The sequence below is a fragment of the Zootoca vivipara genome, chromosome 11 (genome assembly GCF_963506605.1).
Source record: "Zootoca vivipara chromosome 11, rZooViv1.1, whole genome shotgun sequence".
In the NCBI taxonomy this organism is placed as follows: Eukaryota; Metazoa; Chordata; class Lepidosauria; order Squamata; family Lacertidae; genus Zootoca; species Zootoca vivipara.
The window spans coordinates 52,461,004-52,476,706 of NC_083286.1; the positions used below are offsets into that span (position 1 = coordinate 52,461,004).

Below are 15,703 nucleotides of genomic sequence, written 5' to 3' on the forward strand. Positions count from 1 at the left end.
GAAAAATCATTCCCTCTTATGGAACCCATTTAGAAAAGGTAGAAACAGACTTGGTATTTTAGCAAAACCTGCTTTAGGATGCAATTGCAGTTCTGCAACTATAATGGAAATACAGAAGACATTTGTAATATGAGGAGTTAGTGGTATACAGCAATGTTTCCTCTCATGCTAAGACCTCCCTTCTGAAGTTAACCAGCTGCATTTCCTATCTTGTGCTGTGTGTACACTAATATTTTCCCGGAGGTCCTTCTTTAGGGTTCCCTCACCATCCAAGGTGATGCATGTGGCTTCTGGGGGGAAAGGGCCTTCTCGGTGTAGGCACCTTCCATGTTCTCCTCAGGGATGCTCCTACACTTGTTGTCTAGGCTAATCTGATTTCAGAGCCAGGTGAAGACCTTTCTTTTTATTTTTCTCAGGTCTTTTATTTCTGTCTGATCGGTCTCATTTCGGTTGAGTTTATTGTTTGTATGCTCCTCAGATTTTTACTGTTTTATTATATATTTTAAATGTGTTTTATTGTGGTTTTAGACATGGTAAGCTACCCTGGGAATTTTACTGATGGGCAGGATGTAAATTCCCTCAAACAAACAATTATATACCTAAAACAGAATTGGATCTGTTGCCCACTCTCTCCCCCTTACCACAAGGTTATTTTCAGATACTTTCTTGTGTGCAGAACAAAGTGTTGGGGCAGTTTCAGCACCTGAAAGACATGGTTGTCCAACACTCTTGGATATATCTTCAGACCTCCATAGAAGGAAAGAAGCAGCCTGACTCTAAAAAGTAGACACTTGGTGTAAGGCACAAAAGTACACAGAATGAAGACTCTCACCAAGAGCTGACATTCTCCAACAGAGGCAGCACAAAGAATTTCAGCAGGACAGTTTATACCACAAAAAATGTGTCAGTACAATAACCTGTGGTTTCAACTTCACACAGCTTGCTCTGTGAAACTCAACACTTATTTTTACCTGACAGCAACTTACTTCTGATATAAACTTACTTCTTCTCCCTTCTACAGAAAATAGTTTTTTTGTTACATGGCCTGCCTGAGGGCTTCCCAGAGACACCCGAATGGCTATGGTGAGAAATAGGATTCTGGGATTGGAAAGGCCATGTTGTGCAATCAGAAGCCACGAGGGCCTTCTTTCTTAAAAGGGAAAGCAAGCCAAGGGAATTTGGGCAGGCTGGAGCCCTCCCAACCTGATTAAAACTTTTCTGTTTAGACATTTTGGATTTTTAATGATGCATTTACGTACGCTAGATTTTTTATTTTAGCACGAGCTGGTTGGGGAGTGCAGAGACGGCTGCTACACATCTCAAAATGAATAAATGAATCCACTTTGGGGGTACAAATAAACAGTGAGTTGTGAGGGTCATAGCTCAGTGGTGAAGCATCTGCTTTGCATGCATAGGGTTCTGCGTGCCCTGCCTAAAGCCCTGGAGAGTCACTGGCAGTAGTGAGCTAGTTGGGCCAATGGTCTGACTTGCTATGAAGCAACTTCTCATGTTCCTATGCAGTACAGCACCTTTGCAGCAAGTGTCAGGCGATATAAGAAACTCCAGGGTTGCAAAGGAGAAGCCTCTGCTGCGGTTTCGTTTATGCCTGTATCATCCTGTTGGAAACGGTTGCAATGTTGGTGTGCACTTCTCTCTTAACCACTAGCATCTGCATAGTAACCTCTAATACAGTTTAGGGACTGAACATTTCCCAGTTATTCTTTAAAAGAGGGAGGGGAAGGACATTTTTTAATGGAGCACATTGCCCAGGTAGCATTGACCTGTGGAATGCCCTCCTGGAAAGGTGCTTCTGCCTCTCCCATTATTAACATTCAGGAGGAACTTATAAATGTCCCTGTTAGCAGCAGATTTGGCTAAATCCCAAACTGAATCCTTGGCCAAGTCAGGTGGAGACTGTCCCAGATTCCCCTGGGTTGGATCAGGCTTCATGGAATGATCCTGTGCTGTCAGTGGGAGGTGTGTCAAGCAGGTGAGAAAGGCAGGCAGCCCTACTGAATTCCCCAATCCCCATGCTAGGAAAGCAGCAGACCTGATCAGGATTGAATCCTCTGCCCATCAATTTAAAAACCCCAAGGAAAGATTAGCCCAGCCTCCAAAATTGATTTTGGGCCAGCAGGTCAGGTGTTCCTCAGGTGAGCCTGAATTGGCTAGGGACTGTGCAGACTCTGTTCCTGGAAATCTCAATATTATTAGCTGTGAAGCTACATGATTGTTCTTAAATGTTTCTAGATATTCTTCTTATTTTTAATTTACTTTAACTTTACAGTGTTCCCATTCAAGGGGTTTGCTAGCCTGGGTTCCTTTATGAAGAGAGGTGGGGTAGAAATTTAATCAGTAATAACAATTGTAAAAATAAAAGTAATCATTGTACGTTGTGCAAAACCACCCGATCGCCTGTTATGTATTGCTACAATATCTTCTCATACCTCCATAGCATCTTTCAATGGGAGTTAAAATCGTCAATCACTTGTTGCGACTGCCGTCCTGCCTGGATAAGCACATGTGAGCAACTCTGATAAACTAGACCAATGCTTCTTCTAGTCTGTCGTCCTATAGCCAGCCAGATGATCTCGTAAAGCCAGCTTGTGAGGCATGACAGCAATTATGCCTTTCTGTAAATCTGGGGTTTCATTTCATTTATCTTCAGTCTACTGCCAAATCAGCCCAAGTTTGACAGTCAGGAGGGAGCATTCTCTGCACCAACTTCCTCTGTGCCATAGATATTTTAAAAAAGGAATCATTCTCATGCCTCATTAGTGCATGAACTTACCCCAAGGAACAACCTTACTCTGGAAGTAATACTTCTTGCTTTGCTTTGCTTTACCTTACAGATGCCAAGATAAACATGATACCAGATCAGCCCTTCATTTTTTTTTTAATTTACCCTTACACTTTCTCTCTCTCCTTTTTTTATATTCCATCTGCCCTGTGCCTTAAGACAGGAACATGCTGCCAATATTTTAACGAGGGTCAGCTCAAGCACATTTCCAGTTCAGCTAGCAATATTTATCTCTCATGCAGAGGAAAATGTTTCTCTGCAGCTGAATGCAGAAATTCTTCCCTTGCAGCTTCCAACACTAAAAATCATTTAAACCGCTCAAAAAGCAGGCACTCCAAATTTCTAGCATTTGAACGATTCCATTAACAGGTGAGGGACGGCCATCTAAAATGAGGGTTGCGATGCAGCAAATGTAATACAAATTAATAAATAGCACTGCCCTTCCAGCAGTTTTAATGGACCATTTGTCCCAAGTGTTGACTGCAGGGACTTTCACAGAACACTGTGCAGTGGGGCAAGGTAGAAATGAAAGAGGAAGTGGGATTGCAAGTGATTCTGGAGTTTATGCTAAGCTTCAGAGGGGTGTGTGGAAGAGAAAGGAGGAAAGCATGTGAAACTGGAAATGTTAGAACAGCCTCAAGTTTGTGATTCTGGTTCAAATAGGGATTGGCAATATATATAAACTATCTAGATGAGCGTCTAGATGAGCATTTAGGCCCCACCTTTAAAGCAGCATCACACCACTGTCATAGGCTTCCCCCAAAGAATTATGGGAACTGTAGTTTGTTAAGGCTGCTGAGAGTTCTACAAGAAAACAATGACCAGAGTGGTGATACAATAACTACTGTAATCGACACAAGGTAATATCACCAAGGCAACTATCTGTAACTAAACGTCCATAAAAATGGGGAAAGTAGTTCCTTTCCCAAATAGGTTTTATCTTAAACAATAGCAAAAACAGTAAATAAAAAGTTCGTTTGTAATATATCAGTGGTTCAGTGCTCATTTCTTCTCTTTCCAAATTAGATTTTGTCTTGAACAATTGCAAATGCAGTAATAAAGAGTCCATGACCATTAGGTCCAGTCGTGACCAACTCTGGGGTTGCGGCACTCATCTTGCTTTATCGGCCAAGGGAGCCAGCGAACAGCTTCCGGGTCATGTGGCCAGCATGACAAAGCCGCTTCTGGTGAACCAGAGCAGCACACAGAAATGCCGTTTACCTTCCCACTGGAGGTATTTATCTACTTGTACTTTGACATGCTTTTGAACTGCTAGGTTGGCAGGAGCTGGGACCGAGCAATGGGAGCTCACCCCGTCATGGGGATTAGAACAGCCAACCTTCTGATCGGCAAGCCCTAGGCTCTGTGGTTTAAACCACAGCCCCACCCAGTGTGCTTTTTTTCTTTAAAAAGTGTTCATATACCCAGTGCTTTTTTTTTCTTTAAAAATGTTCAGGGGTACTCTCATTTTGACTCAAGGAAATCACCATTTTATAGTTCAAATCAGGGGAAATAAATACAGTAAATGGACAAAAGTACAAAGATTCACAAAATGTTTAGGGGTATGCATACCCATGTGTCCCCCCAGAAAAAAAGCACTAGATATACCAGTGGTTCATTGCTTGGACATTGTTCCAGTAATCCAACGTTTTGTCACTAAAGAGCTTAGTTATCAAGATTTGCAGTAAATAATATACAAGAGAAGACAGTATGTAAACAACTTAAAGCAGGGATATATCTGTCCCCATCTACATGTTGCCATCGGGAGGAGCATAGAAAGAGGACGACATCCTTCAATTTGTTAAACCCCCTAAACTACCTAGATGAGCATTAGGCCCCAGCATTTAAGCAGCATCATACCACTTCAAACAGCAGTAGCTTCCCCCAAAGAATTATGGGAACTGTAGTTTGTTAAGGCTGCTGAGAGTTCTGTAAGGGCAACACTGAGACAAAGGAGAAGGAAGCTGACAGGCAAAACCACAACACCCTGGACTGGTTGCAAGGAAGAAATTTGTAGGTAGAGGCTGGCTGAGGGCAGTCTCCACTGATTGTGGGGAAATTATGCAACTTGGCTTCATTTTTCTAGGAATATAGAGAGAGGAGGGAGAGAAAGAGAGACTCTTGCAGGGGAGGGATTAAAAAACTTTCACTTAGTACCCCAAACCAGCAGTGGGGCGAGGCTCCCCTGCAAATCTTGATTCACATCAAGATTTCTTCCCCACAGTCTTCATTCATTATATGGGAGGTTCTGTTCAAGGTTCTATTGATTGGTTAAGCTAATATAGATCAAGGCTGGTGTGAACAGAAGACACTTCTAAAATACTGTACAAGACAGCATATTACCAAGTACAAATGGTGGGATACTTTTTAACCTCCGAATGTAGCAAAGTCTTGGATTTGGCAACCTTCACAAGGGTCATGAATCTGAATTCAAGTATTTGTTAAACTCCCTAAATCATCTTGTGATTTCAGAAGTGGCCAATTTGCGTCAGCTCTGTTTAAGAGACACTTCACCCAAAAATGAGCGGCAGAAACTAATGCTGCTGAATGCAGTAAGTTCTCTAATGAATTCCTGTCACTCTAGAAAAGCTAAGTGGGCGGGGGGGGGGGGGGGAGAGGTGCTAAAAAAGTACATTTCACATTCTGCAGAAGTTTGGTATTTTGTTTTTTTCTGACCCTGAATTAATCTGGAAAGCAGTTAATTTCTAGCTTCAAAGACTGCTTCTTGTTTTTGAAGATAATAAACATGCTTCAAATATCACACAGCAACAAAGGGTTGATTAGACATATTTAAGCATGAATAGTAGCTTGTCAGAAATAAATTACTGTGGCAGTAATGTCATGTCTAACTTCATTTCTGTGGAGGAGACATACCACTTTTTTTTTTAAAAAAAAGGAATGATAAAAGTTTCCCCTTTTGTCCTGATAGTTATTTAAAATTAAAAGTTGATTGCACGCAACAAGATTTCCATCATTGTGGTACTCTAGAAGAGTTCACTGGTACACTGAAATGAGAAGTAGTGTTACTTCTAATATTTGGGTCCTAAGCCATTTAGGGCCCCAATGGTAGGCAACAGCACTCAGCACTGGATCCATAAAATGAACAGACAGCCATTGAAATTATTTTTAAAATTGCTGTGATGAGCATAAGCCTGTCCACACCAGTTAGAAGTCTGGTGGCCGCATTCTGCACCAGATGCATCCCTAGGAACTGGTGCTTTGATTCTACAGCACCCTCACACCACATACTTCAATTCTAGGCTATACCTTACTCCACATTTACACTGATATTTGTGAATGTCAAACTCAGCTCTTCGGTTGGGAGAGGCGCAAGATGAGGCAAGGGGAAAGGGGTAGTTTGTAGCCAGCAGGAGAAGTTCAGTCCCCCAAGTCTGCACACCAGAGAGCAAGCCAGAAATGGAAGTTTTTTTATTGTGGCTCTTCATTTCCTTTGACCTGTTGTTGTATAGAGGTATCATTGATTATATTTGTCTCATCTCCCTGCAGTTCTCTCTTTTGGCCACAACTGATTGTTGGTGCACAGTCTGAATTCCTGCCTGCCCCAGATTAAGGTCCACTATGTGCTTCTGTCCTGGCAAGGATTAGGAAAAGCATTAATCCAAAATGCACAAACAAAACAAGTCTTAATCCATGTAGAGTTAGAAAGAAAGAAAGAAAGGTGATCTCTTACCTGCTACAGAGATTTTGGCTGTCCGACTGATGATAGCTCCAATACCTTCTAATGATGCTTCACATTGATAAAGGCCCTCATCAGGTTTATGGTGTCTGGAATGGACTATGTTTTGTATCAAAAGAGATCCATTGGGAAACTGCTGCCTTCTCTCATCCACTGCCAAGTTTAAAAAGACTCCATCCTTTTTCCATTTGATGACAGGAATCCCTTGATCCGATTCTGCCGTGCAGTTGAGCAACACGTTACTTCCTCGCATGGTGACAGCATCCGAAGGCTCAATCAGGAACCGCAATGTTGTAAATCCCTTAACTTGTGTGCCTGTTGGGATAAATGGTGAAGAATAGCCCAGTTAGTTCACTACAATCCTCAGAAAGCAACTTTTTGGTCCGGGGAATATTGAGATTGCCTCTGAAGAAATGATGCTAATGTATAGATTCCTTTAACTATGGTTGAAATTCCCACTGACATTTTGCCTGTGTTAAGAGCATGCAAATCCACCTTGAATCTTGCTTCAGGAAAAAGTCAGACACAACTTATGGTTTTGTGGCCCTTCCAAGAAAATCAAAACCATCCCTCGCTTCACCTTGTCAATCTGCCTTGAATTTTGTTTTGCCAGAAAACTGGTGGCAATTCTACAAATTCTATTTTAGAAAAGCCTATCTTTCTGAGCAAAATTTCTGCAAGGATATATTAATACCTTATCAACCTATGCAAACCAAATAAAGAGAGACCAGTTTGTAATTTAAGCAGCCAACCCAATCTCCCCACAGCCCCCAAGTCTCCAGCCAAGATAGCATACAGAAAAATGAGCAGTTAACATCAGATTCAGTCAACAGCAGAGGCACAACAACTTCTGCTCAACTTATTTCTTATTTAGAGGGCTTAGCTGGGATTTACTGTAAGTGGTTTATTACATCTGCACCAACCCTCTGCACCGAGATGAATTTTACTCCCAAGAGGACCGCTGTTATTCGATAGAGCTCTCTCAAATGAACAAATTCCTAGGGAAGAGAAAGCAAATTCTGAATGCCACCAAGCCACTTGGGTGGAACACCAAAGTACAGTACACATCTCACTGCCTGCTGTTCTTTGCAATTTCATAAAACCCAGTGCAACAGCTTCCTGTAAAAACTGAAATACAAGGAAGACACTAAAAAAGGGCTGTATGAGTTTTCATATCACTAACCTCTATTACAAAGGTTTCAAACTGTGCACTTGGGGACCATTGGATTTCTCAGAAACTTATCAAAGGTTTCCAAGTGAAAAGATTAGACATGATGACTGTTGCAGGCAGGTTGTACTAGCACCTAGCTAGAAACTTTGAAGGTATCAGTTTACATTCAGCCGCAGACATGAATTGGTAAGGATGCTTCAAGTATTTTATCTCTGCGAATCCCCGTTCAGCCTGTCCTAATCTGCAAAACCTTGATTAAAGTATGGGCCAGAACTTAAGTTATCTGTAAGCTTCGTCACTTTCTGAGCATGCCAGCTCAAAACCCTATCAAAATACAGTATATAAATGCATGTTTTGAGAGAAATATTTTGAAAATGCTATTTAAATACTTATTTAAATTTCTATGAGGTTTTTTTCCCTTCTCAAGTCACGTATCAACATGGAAACAGGATCAAATAGGTGGGGAAATAGACTGAGTCACCCAACCTATGAATTGATTCCATTCATCCCACTCAGTCCACAACCAAGGTTATGGGCACGACTGACAGACAGCCTTTCAGCAGTCAGATCCATGTCTTCTTAGTGTGTGTAGAACAGCCTTCACCAGCCTGGTGCCTCCATTTATTTTGGACCAGGGATGATGGGGAATGTCAAAATCATCCCACGTCAGCCCTGGCCCAAAATATATGGAAGGCACCAGGTTGGCAAAGGCTGCTGTAATCATTTCCTTTTTTTGGTGTACACCTCGTAACTTACACTTTATACTATGAGATGTACATCTAAGAAACATGATGTCTACACATACTAAGAGGATTTTCATGTGGCTGCTAGGGTTGGTGGCAACTTCTCATCAAGTGTACTGTTGGTGAGAAATACAGATTTGTGTTACGCGGCCTTTTCTAAGTCTCCAGATGTTTTTGACTACAACTCCCAGCATGCCTGACTACATTGGCCACCATAGCTGCCAAGTTTTCCCTTTTCTTGCGAGGAAGCCTATTCAGCATAAGGGAAAATCCCTTTAAAAAAGGGATAACTTGGCAGCTATGTTGGCCACATAGGCTAGGGATGATGGGAATTATAGTCCAAGACATTTGGGACAGTTCTCTGCCTTTACTAAGGATGGACAGCTTGTGTCAGTTTCGGATGGTTTCATTCAAAAGTCCATTCCATTATGCTGTTAAATCAGAATACATTTTTTTTTAAGTATGAAAAATCCTCTATAAATATTTTATCTCAATGCATGCATTTATAAACTTATTTTAAAGGTAAAGGTAAAGGAACCCCTGGCCATTAGGTCCAGTCGCTGATGACTCTGGGGTTGTGGCGCTCATCTCGCTTTATTGGCCGAGGGATCTGGCGTACAGCTTACGGATCATGTGGCCAGCATGACTAAGCCGCTTCTGGCGAACCAGAGCAGTGCATGGAAATGCCGTTTACCTTCCCTCCTGAGCGGTACCTATTTATCTACTTGCACTTCAGCGTGCTTTTGAACTGCTAGGTTGGCAGGAGCTGGGACCAAGCAACGGGAGCTCACCCCGTCGCGGGGATTCAAACCGCCGACCTTCTGATCGGCAAGCCCAAGAGGCTCTGTGGTTTAACCCACAGCGCCACCTGCCTGAATTAACTTAAATACAAGCAAATCTCTCCCGCGTCCCAAATGTATTTTACCCTAAAGCAATTGTGAAATAATACTATTAATCTGTTTTAAATGGTACATTTTATGAGTTGAGAACTGTAATTTAATCAGCCAACCCAATCTCCCCACAGCCCCCGAGTCTCCAGCCAGGATAGCATACAGAAAAATGAGCAGTTAACATCAGATTCAGTCAACAGCAGAGATGCAACAACTTCTGCTCAACTTATATCTTATTTAGAGGGCTTAGCTGGGATTTTGAAAAGGTGCAAAATCCAATGGAATATGTAAAATCCAATGAATAGGTATGCATTGTTTTTGGTCTGTGGTGTGCAAAATAGGTCAGTTTGCTTTAAAATGTGGACTGTGCAAAATTCTTCTTCCTCCATAATTTTTATTGCACTCATACCTGACCCCATTCATAGCCCAACTTCCAAACGGCATAACACTTCCAAAAATAATTCTCTACTTTCAGTGACACTTTAAAAACAATAGCCATAGAATAATCGGGGATGTTTTGTATGCTCCAGTGAAGATGCCATTTGCTTTAGCAAAACCATTTAAGACCTTATGCCAGTGATCTATTACTGCAGGAAAACAAACCTCGTATTTTGAAACAGTGGTGCTCTGTCAGTTTTCAGTGTGCCGAGTACATAAAGTTGCAGGAGTTAAACAAAGATTAACTCTATTTTTGGTGCAATTACCCCAGCCATTGAGTCACAATTCCAGCTATTCATAATCACTCCAAAAGCTACAGTTAGCTGAAAATTGCTTTGGTACCCGATGCTTAACAGTTTGAGTGACTGGTGAAAGAGTTTGGGAAGGGGAAAGAAAGGGAAATCGCCTCTGAAATACAGTGCCCGGAGAAACCAAGGTGAAGAAGCAAGAGTCACAGGGTGTTATATCACAGAAACTGTGTGAATGCATACCCTAGGAGCTGCAGGAAGAACGTTCAAACTGGGCTGCAATTCCTTTTTACAGGAAAGAACAGGTGTGGACTGCAGGGAGGGATGTTGGCACCATCACTGCAGCTTACTGGTAGAGAAGAAGGGATAAAGTGATGGGGAGGTTGACATATGGTAGGGCTTACCAGGATGCCCAAACCATGCCCACCTCCCTGCCACCTCAATACTCCCATTGTCTCGCCTGTTAGGCCACAGCAATGTTGCTGCCAGGAGGCCAAATAAACACCACCACTCCCCTCTTTGTCACATGCTCCTGGAAAATTGCTGCCAGATGAAGACTTCCTTCAAGTTAAGAAAGCATAACTGGGACCAGATGACTACTGAACAGCTCTCCCTATGGTCCAATATGGAACAGTTTGTTGAACTAACGTCAACAGCAATCCTCAGTGTGATTCAAACATTCAGGTTAGTTTGCTAGAGGTCTTCCGAAGGTTGACCTCTCAATGCCACACCTCCCCTTTCATTCTAGATCCTTCCTCATTTAAAGCACCTCCATTTTCAGCTCAGTTACGTAATATATGAGTTTATTTGTTCCTCTCCTTTCGGTAGGTGAAGTCAGAATTGGATCAGCCACAAAACACTACCTTTCTTTTGAAATGGCACCAGGCCTTATTGCTCAGTGATTGCAGGAGCAAAATTGATTATATGATATACAGAAGGGAAAAGCTGGAGCTTGGCTGATAGCTAGGGATGTGCTCATCTTTCCATTTTGGTTTCCCTCAGTTCCTTGTTGGCCTCTCTGAGAATAGGCTGCTTCTCCCTCACCAGCAACCACATCCCAAGATTTGGGAAGGTCTTGCCCAAAAGTCCCTAGAACATTACATACATTATACATATGAATGGCTATGTTTCGTTCTGCTCCATGTAAGAAGCAAATTGTGTCCAGGAACTGGACTAAAAATAAATGACCTTTTAGGTCAATTTAATGTAGTGTGACCAGCATAATAATTAATTTAGAACTTTTTTGGGGGGGGGAAGTGATTTCCCACCATAATCATTGTCTGGATTTCTCATTATTGACATGAAGGTAGTTTATCCATTCTTAATTAAGAGTAAACTAATTAATGCTAAAATTGGGACATGGGTGGTGCTGTGGGTTAAACCACAGAGCCTAGGGCTTGCTGATCAGAAGGTCGGCGGTTCGAATCCCCGCGACGGGGTGAGCTCCCGTTGTTCAGTCCCTGCTCCTGCCAACCTAGCAGTTCGAAAGCACATCAAAGTGCAAGTAGATAAATAGGTACCATTCTGGCGGGAATGTAAACGACATTTCCGTATGCTGCTCTGGTTCGCCAGAAGCAGCTTAGTCATGCTGGCCACATGACCTGGAAAATGTACTCGGCCAATAAGGCGAGATGAGTGCCCAAACCCCAGAGTCAGTCATGACTGGACCTAATGGCCAGGGGTCCTTTTACCTTTAATTAAGGCTAAACCATTATTGCCAGCTTGACAGCCACATCCCCAACTTAAAATATTATAGATGTGAATATATAAAGTTATACACACGCTATAAGAAAGGTGATCTCAAAGAAAAGTAGAGGGAAAGTGACACAAACACTTCCCATATGTTTTCTATGCATTCAACAGAGAGGAGGGAAGACCACCTTCAATAACTAGAAATGGTTGGTGCAGAAAGCAGTGAAGGAAGAAAGCTGGAAAAGGAGCATTCACTATTCCTTGTACAGTAATGAAATCTAAGTCTATAACACAATGTGTCAGATCCAGCTCTGCTCAACCCAGCAATGACAGACCATTGCACATAAGAGCCACGAATGGCAGAATGCTCAGGTTGTTCAGACCATTTAGCAAGGTTGCTCCGGAAGCTTTTCTGGCGGTATTGTGCTCTGTAATCTCCTCCTTTGGCCAGGGCTTGGTGGGAGCACACAGGTTAACCCCCAGCCTGACAGCCCCTAAATCCCTGAGATTTGCTGTAGGCTCAACAATTGCAAGCACATTGGTACAGCCCTATCTGTTCTTAATTCATCTCTCACCCTCCTTCCACCCTCACGCTCTTTTTATCTGCAGCTAGTTATGGAGTTAGAGGGGGGTCTTACAGGCCACCTCGCTCAACCCACTCCCAGATACAGGAAACCCAGAGGTAAAACATCCCTAACAAACTTTTTAAAAGGTATCTCCTAATGTTCAGCTGAACTCTACCCTCCTACAACTTAAGGCCATTATATCTTTGAAAGTCCACAACCGACGCCCACCAGGAAAATGGTGAGTGTCCATTAATGTAGAAAACTCAATTATGTTCATCAATATCAATGGCTCTACACAGTAAAACTTAGATGAATACCACCCATTGTTTCCCAGGATTCACAAAGTATGGTGCTATCAATGCAGCATAAAATTGCATTCCCAGGGCATTCCCTGTCCTTCCATCCAGTTTCCTCTCTTTCACAGTTCTCATCTTTGCAGCACCTCCATGGTAGTTTAGGATAAGTGGCATGGACTTCACCAAGGTCATACAGTGAGTTTCATAATTGACCAGAATTTTTGAAATAGGATTCCTTAACCAGTAGGTTACACTGACACTGTAGAGTAGATGATTGCAGATGAAACGAACAGGCTTTGTACCTCTTCACTAATGACTTTTTTCCCTCCCTTTCGTACATGATGATCAGCAGAGTAGCTTTTAAACTGATCTCTTCCCAGGGGAAAGCTGACAGGAAAACCACTGCAGCTATCATTCTGGAATTTAGCAGGATTTATCCCCTCCAAAGGGATGAACTTGCCTGCAAATTTCACTCCCAAATAAAAAAGTTATTAATGTTTCCAGATAGCTAGACAGAACTTTAGTAGGGGTTGGCACAAAATCCCTTAGACCTGTTTATCTGTAATTTTGCAAGCTCAATCCATTCTGGAGGGCCTCTTATGCCTACAGATTTAATCCACTTCAATCAAAATGTAAAAACAAAAAAGTACATCCACTTTTCTGAACCAAGATTGGTTTTTATTTATTGTTTAATAATACTATCTAACTTTATTCATGTGGTTTGAAGATTTTCTCCTATGACTTTTGCATTTTCAATAGTTATTCGTAATTTCAGATAAATAATAAATACTGTATAATAAACATTCAAATGAAAGAGCAGTTATCGTCATTTTAAAAATATTTCATCAATTTGGTTAATTTCACATAAGGTGGGTGGGGTAATTAAGCCTCTTCCACACACACTTATGTTAAAGCATCTTCATATTTCAAGGGAAATCAGGCAACTTCTGAAACACATCAGACGAAGGTGGACTGTTTGACAAAGGATCAAATTGAGGTTTAAACATTGTTATCATCTTTTGTTTGTACCCTGCCCATCTGACTAGGTTGCCCCATCCACACTGGGCGGCTTCCATTAGAATATAGAAATACAACAAAATACCAGGTATTCAAAACCTCTTGTGGTCAGAGCCCAGCACTAGAACTCATGAAATTCGCATTAGATCTGACTTGTGGAGCGGACAAAGGCATGCTCAGAAATATGAATCAAGGCTCTGTGGAAGACAATCTAATGTGGGATGAAGCTCTAAGAAGTTAACTGTAATTATCGAGAAGTGCTGATGAAATGGAAGTACAGTTGAGGACATGCTCCTTTTAAAACAGCTAATTTGTTTGATAGAGGTTGGGTGGCCTCGGTCCAGTATACCTGAAGGAGCGTCTCCACCCCCATCGTTCTGCCTGGACACTGAGGTCCAGCTCCGAGGGCCTTCTGGCAGTTCCCTCACTGCGAGAAGCCAAGTTACAGGGAACCAGACCGGGGCCTTCTCAGAAGTGGCACCCGCCCTGTGGAACGCCCTCCCACCAGATGTCAAGGAAATAAACAACTATTTGATGTTTAGAAGACATCTGAAGGCAGCCCTGTTCAGGGAAGTTTTTAATGTTTAATAGACTATTGTACTTTAATATCCTGTTGGAAGCCACCCAGAGTGGCTGGGGAAACCCAGCCAGATGGGCGGCGTATAAAATAATAATAATAATAATAATAATAATAATAATAATAATAATAATAATAATGCTGCCATGGATGCTTTAGCTGAGATTCCTGCATTGCAGGGGATTGGACTAGATGACCCTTGGGATCCCTTCCAACTCTGAGATTCTATGATGAGTTTCCCTACTTCAGATGGTTGATTCAATGGGGGCAACAACAATGGCAGCATGGAGCAGAGCTAGCAAAACCATCTTTCACAACACTTCCCTGTTGTGAGTTTACTTAACACTTTCCACGAATGCTAAAAAGGGCTTACATATGTCTGTGCCTCTGTGTGTTTGCTTTACTGAAGAAAATGGCATAGTTCAAAGTTTTAATGGCATACTACCAATTTCAAAAAGTTATTGAGACATCAGGCTATACTCAACTCTGCAACATAAGACTGCATTTTTTTATTGACAACAGTATAAGCCTTGAGATCAATACTCAAGCAGTATGAACATGTCACCAGAAATAAACCTTGGAAAGAAAATACAGCCCTGTATTGTGTACAGTTGGGTGCGTTTTCTTGTCGATAAGACACAATAAAGTCAAGGAGAAAAGGGCTTTTCTTTACTTTACTTTTACAATTTTCATGAAGGATAGCTTTAACTGATGGTACTGAGACTTAAGAACACACATGATTATTATTTTTGAGACTATTTTGTTTCTGGTCTATTATATCTGAGAAGGAAAGAAAATATGAAAGATGGCTTTATTAACATTACCGTGTACATGCTTCAGTATGTAAAAAACAACAACCCTTTATTAAGAAAGCTGCAATCTACAATTTTTTTAATCCAAAAAATAATTAGCTGTGATTACTTTTTTTTAGAAAAAATCTGTTCACAACCTTCTTCGTTTGGTTTTTGGTTGTCTCTGCTGTGCTGCTGCTGTAATCTAAGTTGTTCTCCCCGCCTCCCCAAAGATCTTTATTGAAACTTAACATATATTACCAATAATTCCCTAACATAAAATATACCTAAATTACAACAACTATGCTTATAAAAACCCACCCTCTACTTCCCTCCACAGCAATTCCACTTCATTTCTTTATACAATACCTTTTCCCCCCTTGGATTCTAAAGTAGATTATTTTTGTTAAATTCTGATTTTTCCTTCTTTCTTTATTGGTTTTGTTATTGCTTACATTTTTTATTCTAAGCCTATTAGCATGTCGTTTTTAAAACAATATTTTGACATATAATCTTCAAAATACTTCCACTCCATTCTTAACTTTTGATTTGATTGGTATCTTATAATTGAGGTTAATTTTGCCAATTCTATATACTCACTTAATTTGCAAAACCACTATTTCTTTGTTGGTATGTCCTGAAATTTCCATTTAGTGGCAATCACTACCCTGGCAGCTGTTGTTGCATACAAAAAGATGTATGTGGTATGTCTTTGCCCACCAGCCCTAACAGATAAGCTTCGGCTTTTTTATCAAGGGGATTTTAAACATTTTCTTA

General features: G+C 41.4%; 1 protein-coding gene across 1 annotated transcript in view; it reads right to left on the reverse strand.

The window, feature by feature from the left end:
* The window catches only part of DCC (DCC netrin 1 receptor), a 904,619-nt gene that overhangs the window by 526,995 nt on the left and 361,921 nt on the right, over positions 1–15,703 (reverse strand). The window contains exon 2 of the mRNA XM_060280362.1: positions 6,492–6,812. Within this exon, the coding sequence (XP_060136345.1) occupies positions 6,492–6,812 (321 nt within the window). The remainder of the gene's footprint in view (positions 1–6,491; positions 6,813–15,703) is intronic.